The sequence below is a fragment of the Heptranchias perlo genome, chromosome 5 (genome assembly GCF_035084215.1).
Source record: "Heptranchias perlo isolate sHepPer1 chromosome 5, sHepPer1.hap1, whole genome shotgun sequence".
Classification (NCBI taxonomy): Eukaryota; Metazoa; Chordata; class Chondrichthyes; order Hexanchiformes; family Hexanchidae; genus Heptranchias; species Heptranchias perlo.
The window spans coordinates 81,407,707-81,424,699 of NC_090329.1; the positions used below are offsets into that span (position 1 = coordinate 81,407,707).

The window sequence follows — 16,993 nt, forward strand, 5'->3', positions numbered from 1 at the left end:
GCATTATATTTCATCTGAGATTTATCTGCCCAATTTATAAACCTGTCATTTATCTGCCCAATTTACAAACCTGTCTATGGCTTCCTGAAGTTGCATATACTCCTCTTCATAGTTAGCTACGCGCTCTATTTTTCTGTCATCTGCGATAAATATAGATAGAGAGATAGAGAAAAGCAATGATCTCAACACTGACCACTGGGGACCACCACTGTTTACATCTTCCCATTCCAAAAAAACATCCATTAACCATTACTATTTATTTTCTGACCTTTAACCACCCTCTTAACAATGTTTCCTATCCCTCCCTTTAATACCATGTACTTTACTTCTGTCAACAAGCCTCCTATGCAGCAACATGTCAAATGTCTTTTGAAAATCCATATACATAACAGCAGAGGCATTTCCTTTATCAATATCCACTATTCTCTCAAAAAACTTAAAATTTATCAGATGCAACTTTCCTTTTATAATTCCGTGTTAGCTGTCCTTCATTACCTCACATCTTTCTAGCTGAGTATTCATTTTATCCCATGTTATGACATCTAGTAACTTACCAATTACCAATATTAGGCTGATTAGCCCATAGCTACCTGGTTTATCCCTTTTTGAATAGAAGTGTTACATTGTCAACTCTCCAGACCTTGGCACAACTTCCAATTCCAAGGATGTTTGAAAATCTGTGGTCAGAGCCTCAGCTACCTCCCTTGAGCTTTCTAGGATGCATGCCATCAGAACCTGGTCGTTTCCACTTTAAGTTCCACCAAATGTTCTCAGTACTATTTCCTTATATATAGTTATCCTAATTGCTCCACATCCTCCTGTATCCTTTTACTACCCCACCCCCCAACCCGCAAAATCACACTTTTCTGCGAAAACCAAGGCAACGTTAACAACTAATTTACAGTGAAGTTTTACCCACGTACAAAGTTATAACAATGTTGGCAGACAGGCAGGCATTTAGAAATCTTTATTTGCTGCTGTAGGAGCTGAAGTTTAAAGTAGGTTACAGCACATAATTAAGTTATGTAAAACATAGTTAATAGACCTGGTTGATCTGCATGCATTGAGAAAATCTACTTTTGTTATGTAATAAAAATCAATGTACTAACGAGTGACCAATTCATTGCAAACATCTAATTGTCTGGTATATTTAAAATATATTGACCTAGAAATTTGAGCGAGTCCAAAAACGAGTGCGCAGGGAGCGATCCTTGTGCCTGAATGGGTAGGTGCACATAATACTGGGCCTTGGGCCTCATTATCATCGAGTCGGTATGCTGTGGACACCTAATGGGCATCCCCAGGCGGGTCGCTGGAGAAGAGGACTCGAAGATTGGGCCACAGCGACGCCAACAGCGGCCCTCAGGTATGTCCTCGAAAGTGGACTAAGAAAGGGGCCAACCAGGAGGGAGGGTAGCAGTGACCGAAAGGATGGGTAGTGGTGACTGGGATGAGAAAGGGTTGGTAGCAGTCAGGGAGGGTAGCAACTGTGATTGGAGGGAGGGAGTCTAGGTCATTATCGGGGTCAAGGTCACAATCAGGGGGAAGAGTGGTCACAAAAAAAAGGAGCGGTAGCTGGCAGCAGCCCCTGTGGTTTCAGGGTAGAAAATATATGGGTCAGATTTTCCGCCTTTGCACTTGGGTGTAAATAATGACCTGGATAGAGTGAATTGTGGAAATTCAAGAGTGTTAGCAGAATCTGTCCAAAATGTTATCAGTAGAGAAAGACATAGAGAGTAAGATAATGCAGAAAAAATGGGCGTATGACAGATGTCACAAGTTAGATAACACAAGTGAGAACCAGGATGAATATAGAAAGTTCAAAGGGGAAGTGAAAAAGGAAGAGGGACATAGAAACATAGAAAACAGGAGCAGAAGTAGGCCATTCGGCCCTTTGAGCCTGCTCCGCTATTCAATATGATCATGGCTGATCCTCTATCTCAATACCATATTCCCACTCTCTCCCCATACCCCTTGATGCCTTCTGTGTTTAGAAATCTACCTAGCTCCTTCTTAGATATATTCAGTGACGTGGCCTCCTGTGGTAGAGAATTCCACAGGTTCACCACCCTCCGAGTGAAGAAATTTCTCCTCATCTCAGTCCTAAATGTCCTACCCTGTATCCTGAGACTGACCCCTTGTTCTAGACCCCCCGAGCCAGGGGAAATATCCTCCCTGCATCCAGTCTGTCTAGCCCTGTCAGAATTTTATATGTTTCAATGAGGTCCCCTCATTCTTCTGAACTCGTGAATACAGGCCTAGTTGACCCAATCTCTCCTCATACGACAGTCCTGCTATCCCAAGAATCAGTCTGGTGAACATTCGTTGCACTCACTCTATGGCAAGAATATCCTATTAGGTAAGGAGACCAAAACTGCACACAATACTCCAGTGTGGTCTCACCAAGACCCTGTATAACTGCAGTAATGTAAACAATTTTACAACACCAAGTTATAGTCCAACGATTTTTATTTGAAATCTACAAGCTTTCGGAGGTTTCCTCCTTCCTCAGGTAAATGTTGTTTACCTGAGGAAGGAGGAAACCTCCGAAAGCTTGTAGATTTCAAATAAAAATCGTTGGACTATAACTTGGTGTTGTAAAATTGTTTACATTTGTCAACCCCAGTCCATCACCGGCATCTCCACATAACTGCAGTAAGACATCCTTGCTCCTGTATTCAAATCCTCTTGCAATGAAGGCCAACATATCATTTGCCTTCCTAACTGCTTGCTGCACCTGCATGTTTGCTTTCAGTGACTGGTGTACAAGGACACACAGGTCCCTTAGTAGATCAACATTTCCCAATCTATCACCATTTAAATAATATTCTGCCTTTGTTTTTCCTTCCAAAGTGGATAACTTCGCACTTATCCACGTTATACTGCATCTGCCATGTATTTGCCCACTCACTCAACTTATCAAAATCGCCTTGAAGTCTATTTGCATCCTCCTCACAACTCACGATCCCACCTAGTTTTGTATCGTCAGCAAACTTGGAAATATTACATTTGGTTCCCTTATCCAAATCATTGATATTTATTGTGAAAAGCTGGGGCCCAAGCACCGATCCCTGCGGTACCCCACTAGTCACCGCCTGCAAACTCAAAAAAGACCCATTTATTCCTACTCTCTGTTTCCTGTCTGTTAACCAATTTTCAATCCATGCCAGTATATTGCCCCCAATCCCATGTGCTTTAATTTTGCACACTAATCTCTTATGTGGGACTTTATCAAAGGCCTTTTGAAAATCCAAATAAACCACATCCACTGGTTCCCACTTATCTATTCTACTAGTTACATCCTCAAAAAACTCCAGTAGGTTTGTCAAACATGATTTCCCTTTCATAAATCCATGTTCACTTTGTCTAATCCCGTTGATATTTTCTAAGTGTCCTGATATCACATCCTTTATAATAGACTCTAGCATTTTCCCTACTACTGATGTTCGGCTAACCGGTCTGTAGTTCCCTGTTTTCTCTCCCTCCTTTTTTAAAATAGTGAGGTTACATTTGCCACCCTCCAATCTGCTGGAACTGTTCCAAAATTCTATAGAATTCTATAACAAGAATATCCTGTAGAATTTTGGAAGATGACAACCAATGCATCCTCTATTTCCATGGCTACCTCTTTTAGTACTCTGGAATGCAGATTATCAGGCCCTGGGGATTTATCAGCTTTCAGTTCCATTAATTTTTCCACGACAATTTTTTTTTACTAATACTAATATCCTTTAATTCCTCCTTCTCACTGGACCCTTGGTTCTCTAGCATTTCTGGGGAGTTATTTGTGTCCTCTTCCGTAAAGACAGAACTAAAGTATTTGTTTCTTGACAAAAGAAAAGAAAGAGTATGAGAATAGATTGGCAGCCAACATAAAAAGGGAATCCAAAAGTCTTCCATAGGCATGTAAACAGGTTGTAAGAGCAGTGGGGCCTATTAGGGACCAAAAAGGAGATCTGCTCATGGAGGCAGAGGGCATGGCCGAGGTACTAAATGAGTAATTTGCTTCTGTCTTTACCAAGGAAGAAGATGCTGCCAGAGTCTCAGTAAAGGAAGATGTAGTTGAGATACTGGCTAAAAATTGATAAAAGGAGGTACAATAAAGTCTAGCTGTACTTAAAGTAGATAAGCCACCCAGTCCAGATGGAATGCATCCAAGGTTGCTGAGGGAAGTAAGGGTGGAAATTGTGGAGGTACTAGCTATAATCTTCCAAACATCCTTAGATATGGGGGTGGTGCCAGAGGACTGGAGAATTGTGAATGTTACATCTTTGTTCAAAAAAATGTGCAAGGTTTAACCTCGGTGGTGGGGTAACTTTTAGAAATGATAATCCGGGACAGAATTAGCAGTCACTTGGGCAAGTGTGGATTGATTAGGGAAAGCCAGCATGGATTTGTTAAAGGCAAGTCATGTTTAACTAGAGAGAGTTTTTTGATGAGGTAACAGAGAGGGTAGTTGTGGGCAATGCGGTTGATGTAGTGTATATGGACTTTCAAAAGGCGTTTGATAGAGTGTCGCATAATAGGCTTGTCATCAAGATTGCAGCCCATGGAATAAAAGGGGCAGTAGCAGCATGAATGCAAAATTGGCTATGTAACAGGAAACAGAGCAGTGTTGAACGGTTATTTTTTGGACTGGAGAGAGGTGTACAGTGATGTTCCGCAGGGGTCAGTACTAGGACCACTGCTTTTCTTGATATATATTAATGACTTGGATGTACAGGGCATTTTCATATTTGCAGATGACAAAACTTTGAATGGTTGTGAACAGTGAGGAGGATAGTGATATACTTCAAGATGATATAGACAGCCCAGTGTTATGGGCAGACATGTGGCAGATGAAACATCAGAGAAAAATGTGAGGTGATACATTTCAGTAGGAAGAACGAGGAGAGGCAATAGAAACTAAAGGGTACAATTCTAAAACAGGTACAGGAACAGAGAGATCTGGGGGTATATGAACACAAATCGTTGAAGGTGGCCGGGCAGGTTGAGAAAGCAGTTAAAAAAGCATATGGGATCCTGGGCTTTATAAATAGAGGCATAGAGTACAAAAGCAAGGAAATCATGATGAACCATTATAAAACACTGGTTCGGCCACAACTGGAGTATTGTGTCCAGTTCTGGGCGCCGCATTTTAGGAAAGATGTGAAAGCCCCAGAGAGGGTGCAGAAGAGATTTACTAGAATGATTCCAGGGATGAGGGACTTTAGTTATGTGGATAGACTGGAAAAGCTGGGGTTGTTCTCCTGGGAGCAGAGAAGGTTGAGAAGAGATTTGAATAGAGATATTCAAAATCATGAAGGGTCTAGACAGATTAGATAGAGAGAAACTGTTCCCATTGGCAGGAGGGTCAAGAACCAGAGGACATGGATTTAAGATGATGGCAAAGGAACCAAAGGCAACATGAGGAAAAACTTTTTTAAAAAATTATAAACACAGCAAGTGGTTACGATCTGTATTGCACTGCCTGAGAGGGTGGTGGAGGTAGATTCAATCATGGCTTTCAAAAGGGAACTGAATAAGTACTCGAAGGGGAAAAAAGTTGCAGGGCTATGGGGATAGGATGGGAGAGTGGTACCAGCTGGATTATTCTTGGAGAGCTGGCACGGTCTCCATTTATAAAGCCCACATTGGGGGTGGTGGGGGTGGGGAGGAGGAAGGAAAAAGAGAGAAATTAGGCATGGTCCAGAAACACTGGATTTCTACCCTGATAATGAAACTCTGGAGAATTCCTGCTGGGTACAGGGTTGGGGTGGTTGGATGGTCTCAGCTGACAGATTTTCCATTGCTCTCGTCTCTTTTGCTCTAAATGCTGCCAGCACTCAGATCAAAAGAGTGGCATAAGTGAGGCTCACCGGGGCAACCCTGACTTGGAACGCTCACACTGCCTTGGCAACGGGCAGTTGAAAAAACTGTCTGTAATCACCAAGCATTGTTCTGTGATTTATAAATGCGATTTCATTTCGAGGATTTCATTTCCAACAACGTTCACCTGAGGAAGGAGGAAGCCTCCGAAAGCTTGTGAATTTAAAATAAAATTGCTGGACTATAACTTGGTGTTGTAAAATTGTTTACAATTGTCAACCCCAGTCCATCACCGGCATCTCCACATCTTCTTTTTTGGATTGATCATGTTAAAAAATTTCCAGAAATACCCAGATTTAGAATATAACTATTCCATCTCCCATCGTTTAAAAGGAATTCAATAATGGTGGTTGGTGTGCTAAATAACTAATAAAGTTCCTTCAATCAGTCCATTATTACTTAAATAAAATTAAATATAGCTAAGCCAATACTATGCAGAAGGATGAGGTTTGGTGATAAAACTGACATTTCATTTACACAATGTTCATGAAATAATAACCTAAATATTTACCTCTACCATCAATGAATTTTTCGAAAAAGTCTGGAAAATCCTTTGGTGATTCATACAGGGCAAGATGCATATGGAAATAATAGGAAGAGACCAGTACATCCTTAGGATTCCGTGCAACATAAATAATCTGTATGGAAAGTACCAGAGTGTGAAATGCAGAGCACCTAAAATTATATAAATGAAAAAAATTGGCAGAGTGTGCAAATATATTCTGATATTAGAAGTTGCAGCGAACCTGTTTTACACCTTTAATTTCATAAGATGTTGTAACTTTCCCATACTGGTAATCATCACAGTAGGTACAGCAGAAGGAGGCCATTTGGTCCATCATGCCTGCTCTTTAAAAGAACTATCCAATTAGTCCCAATCCTCTGCTCTTTCCTCATAGCCCTGTAAATATTTTCTCTTCATGTATTTATCCAATCCCCTTTTGAAAGTTACTATAGGATCTGCTTCCACCACCCTTTCAGGCAGTGCATTCCAGATCATTACAACTCGCTACGTTAAAAAAAAGTTTCCTCTTGTTGGCTCTGGCTTTTTTTTTTTCCCCCCCGATCACCTTAAATCTGTCCCCTCTGGTTACCAACCCTTCTGCCATTGGAAACAGTTTCTCTTTATTTACTCTATCAAAACTGTTCATGATTTTGAATACTTCTATCAAATCTCCTCTTAACCGTCTCTGTTCTAAGGAGAACAACCCCAGCTTCTCCAGTCTCTCCACATAACTAAAGTCCCTCATCCCTGGTAACATTCTAGTAAATCTCTTCTGCACCACCCTCTCTAAGGCCTTGACATCTTTCCTAAAGTGTGGTGCCCAAAATTGAACACAACACTCTAGCAGAGGCCTAACCAGTGCTTTTTTTTAAATAAAGGTTTAACATAACTTCCTTGCTTTTGTACTGTATGCCTCTATTAATAAAGCCCAGGATCCCATATGTTTTTTTCAACAGCCTTCTCAACCTGCCCTGCCACCTTCAAAGATTTGTGCACATACATCTCCAGGTCTCAGTTCCTGCACTCTCTTTAAAATTGTACCATTTAGTTTATATTGCTTCCCTCATTCTTCCTACCAAAATGTATCATTTCATATTTCTCTTTCATATAATGAAAGAAAAAAAATCTATTCAAACTTGTTATTAAAACCTTGGATTCACTTTTAGGGGTGATGAACCAACAGGGTCTTTCAAAGAACATTGAGGGGTTCAAATTCCATGGCAGTCATGCTTTGTGCACTATGGATACTTTGACAGATGTACAACTTTTAATGTTATAAATTTGGATTAATTCTTCAAACTGTACTTTTGGTTAGATTGATGTTTAAAAATGAATATGAATTGTTATTCAAGCACATTGTGAGTTTTGATCATCTTCAGTACAATGATGGATTCCATAATAGTACCATTTGCCAATGTAATACGTTACCCTGCCACTGGAAACTGTAATTTTGATACATTCCCAATTAAACGATTGGATTTGTAGTTGTGATTATCTGATCAGATGACATATTTTTATCATTTATATACCGTTAAATACACTCACTACCATTAGTCTCCCCTCACTTCTTGATGAAAAGCAGATAGATGCAACAACTGGCAGGGACCTGGTGGAATGTATTCCAGACTCTAGTTATACCGATTTAGCGGCGTAAGAAGAGCAGAGATTCTAGGGCTGGGCTCGGCTGTTAGGTGCCAAGTAGTTGGCAGCCAACCAAAATTCACAGTCTAGGCACACACATGAAGAACGGCCATATCAGAGGGCGCCTGTGGAACTGAAACACTGTGATTAGTCAGTGTCTTTAGAGTGGTCAGGTTTGGGAGATGGGCCCAGGGGAGCCATTCTACCAGAGTGTTGGGTGAGAGGCCCAATTTTCACAGACTTGGTATTGGGAAGAGAACAGCATTGGAAGCCCCACCTAAACTGGAGTCAGAGCTGGGAGAACTCAGGGGCAAGTATAATAAGTGCATTTAGGAATAACCGGGGTCAATTTTGTGAATTGCCCTGTCTTTGTTACAGTTTTCTACAGCCTCACTGTCACGTACCCAGTGTGCCACAAGAAAAAATGTTTTTAATGCTGACACAAATAGCATTAGAAAGCACAGATACATTATACAACAAAATGATAGCAAAAAGAAAATTCTTACTTTTCCCTTCTTTTCTTTCAGTGCTTTTGGAACTAAATGGTAGGGCAAATGTGTGACATTCAGGCGAGGTGATGGGCGTGCTGGAAAATTTGAGCTTGGTACCTCGATCCAAGGAACACGTTCATATGCTGGTTTGCTTTGTACGGCAGTTGGGTCACCATCAGAATAAATTAAGCTAATTATTTGCTGCATCCATATGGTACCTGGTATGTAACAGAAAAATAAAAAAGTTATAAGTAAGATCCCTTAACATACCACTCATATAACCTCGCACCAAATGGAGGAAATGCTACTCCCTGAATAGCTATAGACCACTATGGGATCAATTTTAAACTTAGCCAAATTGGTGGTGGCAAGGTGGTAGCGGCCTCAAATCGGGGTCAGTACACTGTTGGCCAAGGGCTGCAGAAAGTAACCTGAGCCCAGCTGCTGACACACAGGCAAGAACAACTTTTGAACTGAAGTAACCTGAGTTCAGTCGCTGGCCTGAGCTGGCTGGAACCGGTTTGAATTAGCTAAGTTTTGTGAAAGACAAAGAAGATGTGAGAAGACACAAGACCTTATTTAGAAAAGAAGTAATGAGGTAATGCTACCTAAGTCCTTGGGACAGAGCCAATGAGGAGAAGATACAGGCTAGGCGAGCAAGTCTAAACCAAAGGGAGAAAGACAGCACAGCTTGAAGAGATAAGATTCGGAATAAGAATGAAGAATCTGGGGCGTGGAGCCAGAGCGAAGACTCCGGAGACCAACCATCGCGGAAGTGGAAGAACCTACGTCAGGGGCGTAGAGACGACGTCGAGAGAGAGAGAGAGAACGGAACGCCTGGCCAGCGTCAGCTCTCCTTTTCGGGTATTATCCTCTATATTCTGTGACCACTCAGGGAGTGTCAGAGAAACCTAGTGGGTGTGCGTTTAGATCCTAGTTTGGGTATAAAAAACTGTATAACCTGGTGCAAACTGTATGTCTATATCTAACCAGACGTATAAGCTATATGTATATGATCTAACAAAGCAAATAAAGCGAATTGAGAGTTGAGAGAGAATTGACTCTTCTCCTCTTTGTACTAAGCCAATAACCTCCGGTCAACAACACTAACCACCTAGTTAACGCCGACGCTCTGCCCATGCCATTTTTACTGGGCCCTACTGCTGCTTGGCTGAAGCACCTGTCTATTTCAGGCGGAAAGCTTTTTAAACGTGAAAACCAGGGTCCTATGATATATGTCCATGACCTCGGTTACCATTTTGGGAGACAACATTGCGCCAAGCACGCTCCGACTAGTTTTACTGGCGGTACAACCAGAGAGGTGCCAAAAAGATTTTAAATTATTTGTGCCAGCCTCTTTTAATGTAAGGGTTCTCTTGACATCATGAGATGGGGCAAATATTGCATCACACTTTAAGTTAATATACAAACGGTCTACAAATATTACCATCCCTCACAACCTGGACATTATTACAAGTATGGATTTACAAAGGAAAGTACAAAAGGTAAATGACTCTGAGGAAACAGAGAGGGAGGAGTTACAGGGGGAAAATACATGGACACAATAGCCTAGATTTTCCACTCAGGAAAAAACCTGTGGGGAATATAGCAAAGCATGATTTGTGCTTGCCAACTGAGAAGTTGGTGTCAGTGCTACTGCTCAATTATCCAGTTACTATTAATAAATATGTTTGGTAGTTTATAACCTATGCTGCAATCGATTGAAATGTTCATTCATTGGAACAGAAATAGGCCAGCCACTCGAGCCTGTTCCGCCATTCAATTAGATCACGGCTGATTTGTATCTTAGCTCCATTTATCTACCTTGCTTCCGTAACCCTTAATACCATTGTCTAACAAAAATCGATCAATCTCAGTTCTATAATTTTCAATTGACCAAGCCTCAACAGCTTTTTGGAAGAGAGCATTTCAGATTTCCAATACCCTTTGTGTGAAGAAATGCTTTCTGACATCAACTTGAACAGCCTAGCTCTAATTTTAAGGTTATGCCCCCTTATGACTAGATATTGGACAGTAAATGTAAAGGGCGTGAGGTCAGCTTACAAGAGAAGCTAAATGACTCTAAACCTCAGAATATCTATTGTAGACACACAATTTGTAACAGGTGCCCTCAGTGCCAAAGCTTGCAGTCCTCCTGGGAAGGTGCTGGCTCAAAATCAAATGCTTCCCTACAAGTTGGTGGCAGGGCTAGAGTAATGTTAAAGAAGCAGTACCAACAGTAATCTCTGAGTTTTTATGTACTTTCAGAAACTAACAAGTTTCTTACCAGATTTAGGGTATGTCACAATGAAGACATCTGTATCATGTATTTGAAAATGTTCCAGTTGCTCTAAATGTTCTTTTGTGTAGATTGTGGAAACAAAGTTACAGCCTTTGTACTGAAAATAGTAATCGTTAGTCGTGGACATTCTTGCACGGTTGAGAAACCTACATAAGACAAACATCAGATAATCAATAATCTTCACCCAATTGTCAGGTTTTTAAGTTGAGGAAAAAATGTAATTAACACACTAGTGGATATAGATTATACTGAATATCTGAGTTATTCCCCAATAGGATGTTACCAGAGAGTAACATTTGCCACTGGCTCAGGTTGAACCAGGCTGACCTCTGTGCCCTATTTGACACCAAGCTGAGCTTCTGATCCCATATCCTCACCATAACAAAGACCGCCTACTTCTACCTCTGTAACATCGCCCATCTCTGCACCTGCCTCAGCCCATCTGCTGCTGAAACCCTCATCCATGCTTTTGTTACCACCAGATTTGACTTTTCCAATGCACTCCTGGCCGACCTCCCATCCTCCATGAAGTTTGCTCATCCAAAACTCTGCTGCCTGTATCCTATTCCACATCAATGTCCCACTCACCCATTACCTCATGCTCACAGGCCTACATTGGTTACCAGTCCCCCAACTTAAAATTCTCATTATCAAATGACTTCATGGCCTTGTTCTGCAGCCCTACAACGCTCCTAGGAGTCAGTTTTCTTTTTCGTTCATGGGATGTGGGAGTCGCTGGCGAGGCCAGCATTTATTGCCCATCCCTAATTGCCCTTGAGAAGGTGGTGGCGGGCTGCCTTCTTGAACTGCTGCAGTCCATGTGGTGAAGGTTTTCCCACAGTGCTGTTAGGAAGGGAGTTCCAGGATTTTGACCCAGCGACGATGAAGGAACGGTGATATATTTCCAAGTCAGGATGGTGTGTGACTTGGAGGGGAACGTGCAGGTGGTGTTGTTCCCATGTGCCTGCTGCCCTTGTCCTTCTAGGTGGTAGAGGTCACGGGTTTGGGAGGTGCTGTCGAAGAAGCCTTGGCGAGTTGCTGCAGTGCATCCTGTGGATGGTACACACTGCAGCCACTGTGCGCCAGTGGTGAAGGGAGTGAATGTTTAGGGCGGTGGATGGGGTGCCAATCAAGCGGGCTGCTTTGTCCTGGCTGGTGTCGAGCTTCAAGTGTTGTTGGAGCTGCACTCATTCAGTTTCTCAACTCTGGCCTTTTGTACATCCATGAGTCATTTTGGCTCACCTTTGGCGGCTGTGTTTTCAGTTGTCTTGGCTCTAAACCCTGAAATTCCCCCACAAACCTCTTCGCCTCCCCCCTTGAGGCATCCGTAAAATCGAACTTTCTGACCAAGCTTTTAGTCACCCTCCGTAATATTATCTTTTGCTCAGTATCAATTTTTATCTGATTATGTTCCTGTGACGTGCCTTTGGATGTTTTTTCTACATTAAAGGCACTGCAAAAATGAATGTTGATGTTATCTTGGTTGTTTTAGGCAGAACATAGATAAGAAGAATGAATCACACCTGACCTACTCAAGATTAAAAGAGCAGATTGCCAACTTTTTGAAAAAAGGTACAACTCAAAGGACTATGCTAGTTTAATATTAAGAGCCCTGAAATTCTGTGGGGATTCTGCCTGTTTTCCTTCACAACTTTAGTGGGAGACCAGCGGAAACCTGAGGAAAATGACAAGATGCGGTTACAATGGCTCTCCGTGGTTTCTGTAATGCTTCGTAGAGGCAGAATTTACGATTGCCATTTGCCTTGTAATGAACAGACAGGGGCAAGGATTCTCGATCATCACTCACCACCTGGTGCCATAGTGGCAGCCAGTGTGCCGAGCAAGTGGAGTTGTACAACCTCCAAGGGTGTATATGGGCCCCACCAGTGGGGACCAGCCTGACAAGCACCGCTCGAGGATGCCAATCGGGTTTTCTATGACTGCTATGGTAGAAGCATAGGACCCATTATATTCTGCTGGGGTACAGAGAGGTCAAGTATCAAGACATCCATAGCAGATCCCCCAGAGGCCAGCACTTCACTGTCTAGAGACCTACAAACATTGGTGCTACTGTAAACGCTCAAAAAGAAAGTCATTTGTGCAGCCTGGAAATTTGACTTGCATGATATAGCATCAGTGAGCACATACAAGCTGCAGATTGATGGAACAGAAGTTCTTGCAGTTCATGTAGGGGGCACTCCTTTCAGGAGGAGCACAAAGGGTTACATAATGTCTTTGACTACCCCTGGACTCTGAAATCCTCCTGGGCTCAAGCTTGTTGCTCCCAGAGTTTACACAGGGAACTTTATGTGTTGGTTCACTCTTTTGAACAATGCAACAGCCAGCTTCTTTTTGCAACAATGCACAGCAGACTGACCGATATTGCTACTATCCCCAATTGCCCCCCAGATAGAACAGTGGCAAAGAAATTTATTGTGCTGGCTACCTTCACCGTCACTTGCAGTGGTGAGCCTGCCATGGAGCATGGCTACAGTTCTTCCATCCGTTGGTGCCATCCTGGTCCTATGGTGCCTCACCTTTCTCAAAATATTAGACTATCCCAAATGGCACACCAGGCAACACACACTCAGGACCTTCGAGAACCATAGATGGAGGCTGTTCACCATTCTGCCTATTATGTTTCTGCCTGCTCTTTTCTAGAGCAATCCAATACTAATCTCATTGCCCTGCTCTCTCCCCGAAGGCTTGTATCTTTCTCGTTTTTTGACTTCTGTACTGAATGCTCCCTCTCTGACGAACAGCTGAGCTCCCTAAAAATTGGGAAAAAAGTGAGCAGCAAACTTACTGGTAATTTTCAACCTGTCCCTTTAAATTAGCCAACCGCTGAAGCGCAACCCAGGCACCAGCTTATAACAAGGGGAGCTTACCCCTCATCGGCAGCCAATGGAAACAGAGGAAAGCTGGTCTCAGGCCCAATTGGCCTAATTTGACGTTGATTTAAATATAATTTAAATTGCTACACTCCCCTTCTGCTGTAATGAATTGCAGTGTGCATGAAACAACACAGAATGTCCGGACACAATGTGTAGCCTGTGACTGCCCATTTTTACTCCACGAGTACCTGTCATTTAGGTAGTTTTCAGAGGGAAATCATCTGTCTGGAGTTCATGGTACAGATAAAACAAGTGAACATTTAGCATGGGATAATCAGACAGTGAACATGGATTTGTAGATGGCAGGTTGTGATTTGACAAATTTAAGTGTTTTTTAAAATAATTTACATCATGTAATGCAGTGGAGGTTATAAATATATGTATTTCCAGATGTTCAATAAGATGCCAAATAAGAGAATTGCAACAAAATTAAGGCAGCTCTATGGTTAGAGAGATGTTAAGGGACAGAACGGAAAGACTAAGAGTTAATTAACGTTTTTCAAATTGGTCTGGGACATATTTGTTTTACATTTTATAAAGAGAACATAGACAGGTTAGTGGGTTGGACAAAAAGTTGGAATAATGTATAAAATACCATAAAGAATATGCTGACCTCTGCTCAAATTCCTGATAATATCAGCATGCAACAGTGTGCTGAGAGCACAAATTCATAAAATGTACTTTATAATGTTAATGTTAAGTAGAAGCATTTTATGCACTGGTGCCAGGACCACAGCTTCAACCCATTGTAATGTGGCAATAACAGTGACTTTATCATATCCAAAATTGTTGCCACATCAAGGACTCAGATTTCACCAACAGCCCACATTGCTGCTATTTCTGCTTATCATCTACATCTGGTGGCATCAGTAGTTGGGGAGCTTCATATATCATCCCAAGGCATGGAAAAAGCATTTTTTTTCCTCAGGTTGACCCTACGTAGAAGCTAAATTTCATTCTGAATTAAATCGCATTTAGAACCTTGTGAAGTAATAACAGATTAATTTTCTTCACTCAAGGCCTTCAACTTGGCATAGAGTACAGTAGTGATGTAGTAAGCTCTGTGCATATGTTTCAGACAAACCTAATCTCATTGTACATGCAGATAATTAAGTTCTCAGACTCCATCGGTTCTTTCTGCCAAGAATCTGAACTTCTGTTAAAAGAAATTGCAATAATGAAGTTTTATCCCTCAGGCCATTGTGAACTCTCAGTTATATCATCGCAGAAGATGCAATCTTTAACATCCTGATTGCCAGTGCTGTGGGATCCAACCTTGTGAATTCAACAGCACGACAGCAAATAACTGAAAACAGGTTTGAAAGTTGCCTCTAAAAACAAAAAAAAACTTAAGGTGGATCTTAGTGTCTCTAGAAGAAGCACCGTCACCTTATTTTATTTATACTCCTGCCACTGATACTAGAGTTCCTATTGACATAAGAAATAGGAGCAGGAGTAGGCCATCCAGCTCCTCGAGCCTACCCCTTATTCTGAGACGTGACCCCTGGTTCTAGACTCCCCAGCCAGGGGAAACATCCTCCTTGTATCTACCCTAACAAGCCCTCTAAGAATTTTGTATGTTTCAATGAGATCACACCTCATTCTTCTAAAATCTAGAGAATACGGGCCTAGTCTACTCAATCTCTCCTCATATGACAATCCCGCTTTCCCAGGAATCAGTCTGGTGAACCTTCAGTGCACTCCCTCTATGGCAAGTATATCCTTTCTTAGGTAAGGAGATCAAAATGGTACAAAATACTCCAGGTGTGGTCTCACCAAGGCCCTATATAATTGCAGTAAGGCATCTTAACTCCTGTACTCAAATCCTCTTGTAATAAAGGCTATCATACCATTTGCCTTCCTAATTGCTTGCTGCACCTGCATGTCAGCTTTCAGTGACTCATGTACAAGGACACCCAGGTCCCTTTGAACATCAACATTTCCCAATCTATCACCATTTAAAAAATACTCTGCATTTTTGTTTTCCTACCAAAGTGGATAACTTCACATTTTTCCATGTTATAGTCCATCTGCCATCTTCTTGCCCACTCACTTAGCCTGAGTGGGCAAGATGGTTGGGACTAGGACACTGTCCTGAGGAACTCCTGCAGCAATGTCCTGGGGCTGAGATGATTGGCCTCCAACAACCTCTACCATCTTCCTTTGTGCTAGGTATGACTCCAGCCACTGGAGAGTTTTCCCTCGATTCCCATTGACTTCAATTTTACTAGGGCTCCTTGGTGCTACACTTGGTCAAATGCTGCCTTGATGTCAAGGGCAGTCACTCTCACCTCACCTCTGGAATTCAGCTCTTTTGTCCATGTTTGGACCATGGCTGTAATGAGGTCTATATCCCCTTGAAGCCTCTTTGCATCCTCCTCACAACTCACATTCCCACGTAGTTTTGTATCCTCAGCAAACTTGGAAATATTACATTTGTTCCCCTCATCCAAATCATTGATATAGGTTGTGAATAGCTGGGGCCCAACCTGAAAAAGACCAGTTTATTCCTACTCTCTTTTCTGTCTGTTAACTAATACTCAATCCATGCCAGTATATTACCCCCAAATCCAAATACACCACATCCACTAGTTCCCCCTTTTATATTCTGAGTTACATCCTCAATGAACTCCAATAGATTTGTCAAACATGATTTCCCTTTCATAAATCCATGTTGACTCTGCCAAATCCTATTATTTTCTAAGTGTCCTGTTATCACATCCTTTATAATAGATTCTAGCATTTTCAGTACTACTGATGTCAGGCAAAAAGGTCTGTCGTTCCCTGTTTTCTCTCTCCCTCCTTTCTTAAATGGTGGGGTTACATTTGTTACCCTCCAATCTGCAGGAACCATTCCAGAATCTATAGAATTTTGGAAGATGACAACCAATGCATCCACTATCTCTTTAGCCACCTCTCTGAAAACCCTGGAGTGTAGATCATCAGGTCCTTGGGATTTATCAACTTTCAGTCCCATTAATTTCTCTAGTACTATTTTTTTTACCAATACTAATTTCTTTCAGTTCCTCATTCTCACCAAACCCTTGGTTCTCTAGTATTTCTGGGAGGTTTCTTGTGTCTTCTTCCATGAAGACACAAGGTATTTGTTTAATTTCTCTGCCATTTCCTTATTCCCCATTATAAATTCTCCCGTCTCTGTCTGTAGGGGACCCACATTTGCCTTCGCCAGTCTTTTCCTTTTTACATAACTATAGAAGCTTTTACAGTTCGTTTTTATGTTTCTCGCTAGTTTACTCTCAGTCTATTTTCCCTTTCTTTATCAATTTCTTCG

The 16,993-nt window shown here is 41.8% G+C and overlaps 1 protein-coding gene across 5 annotated transcripts in view; it reads right to left on the reverse strand.

The window, feature by feature from the left end:
* The window catches only part of LOC137321890 (amine sulfotransferase-like), a 46,966-nt gene that overhangs the window by 13,505 nt on the left and 16,468 nt on the right, over positions 1–16,993 (reverse strand). For all 5 annotated transcript variants that reach the window (XM_067984717.1, XM_067984722.1, XM_067984721.1 and 2 more), the window contains exons 2-4: positions 10,793–10,953; positions 8,521–8,723; positions 6,380–6,506 (exon numbers count right to left, since the gene is read on the reverse strand). In XM_067984717.1, the coding sequence (XP_067840818.1) occupies positions 6,380–6,506; positions 8,521–8,723; positions 10,793–10,953 (491 nt within the window). The remainder of the gene's footprint in view (positions 1–6,379; positions 6,507–8,520; positions 8,724–10,792; positions 10,954–16,993) is intronic.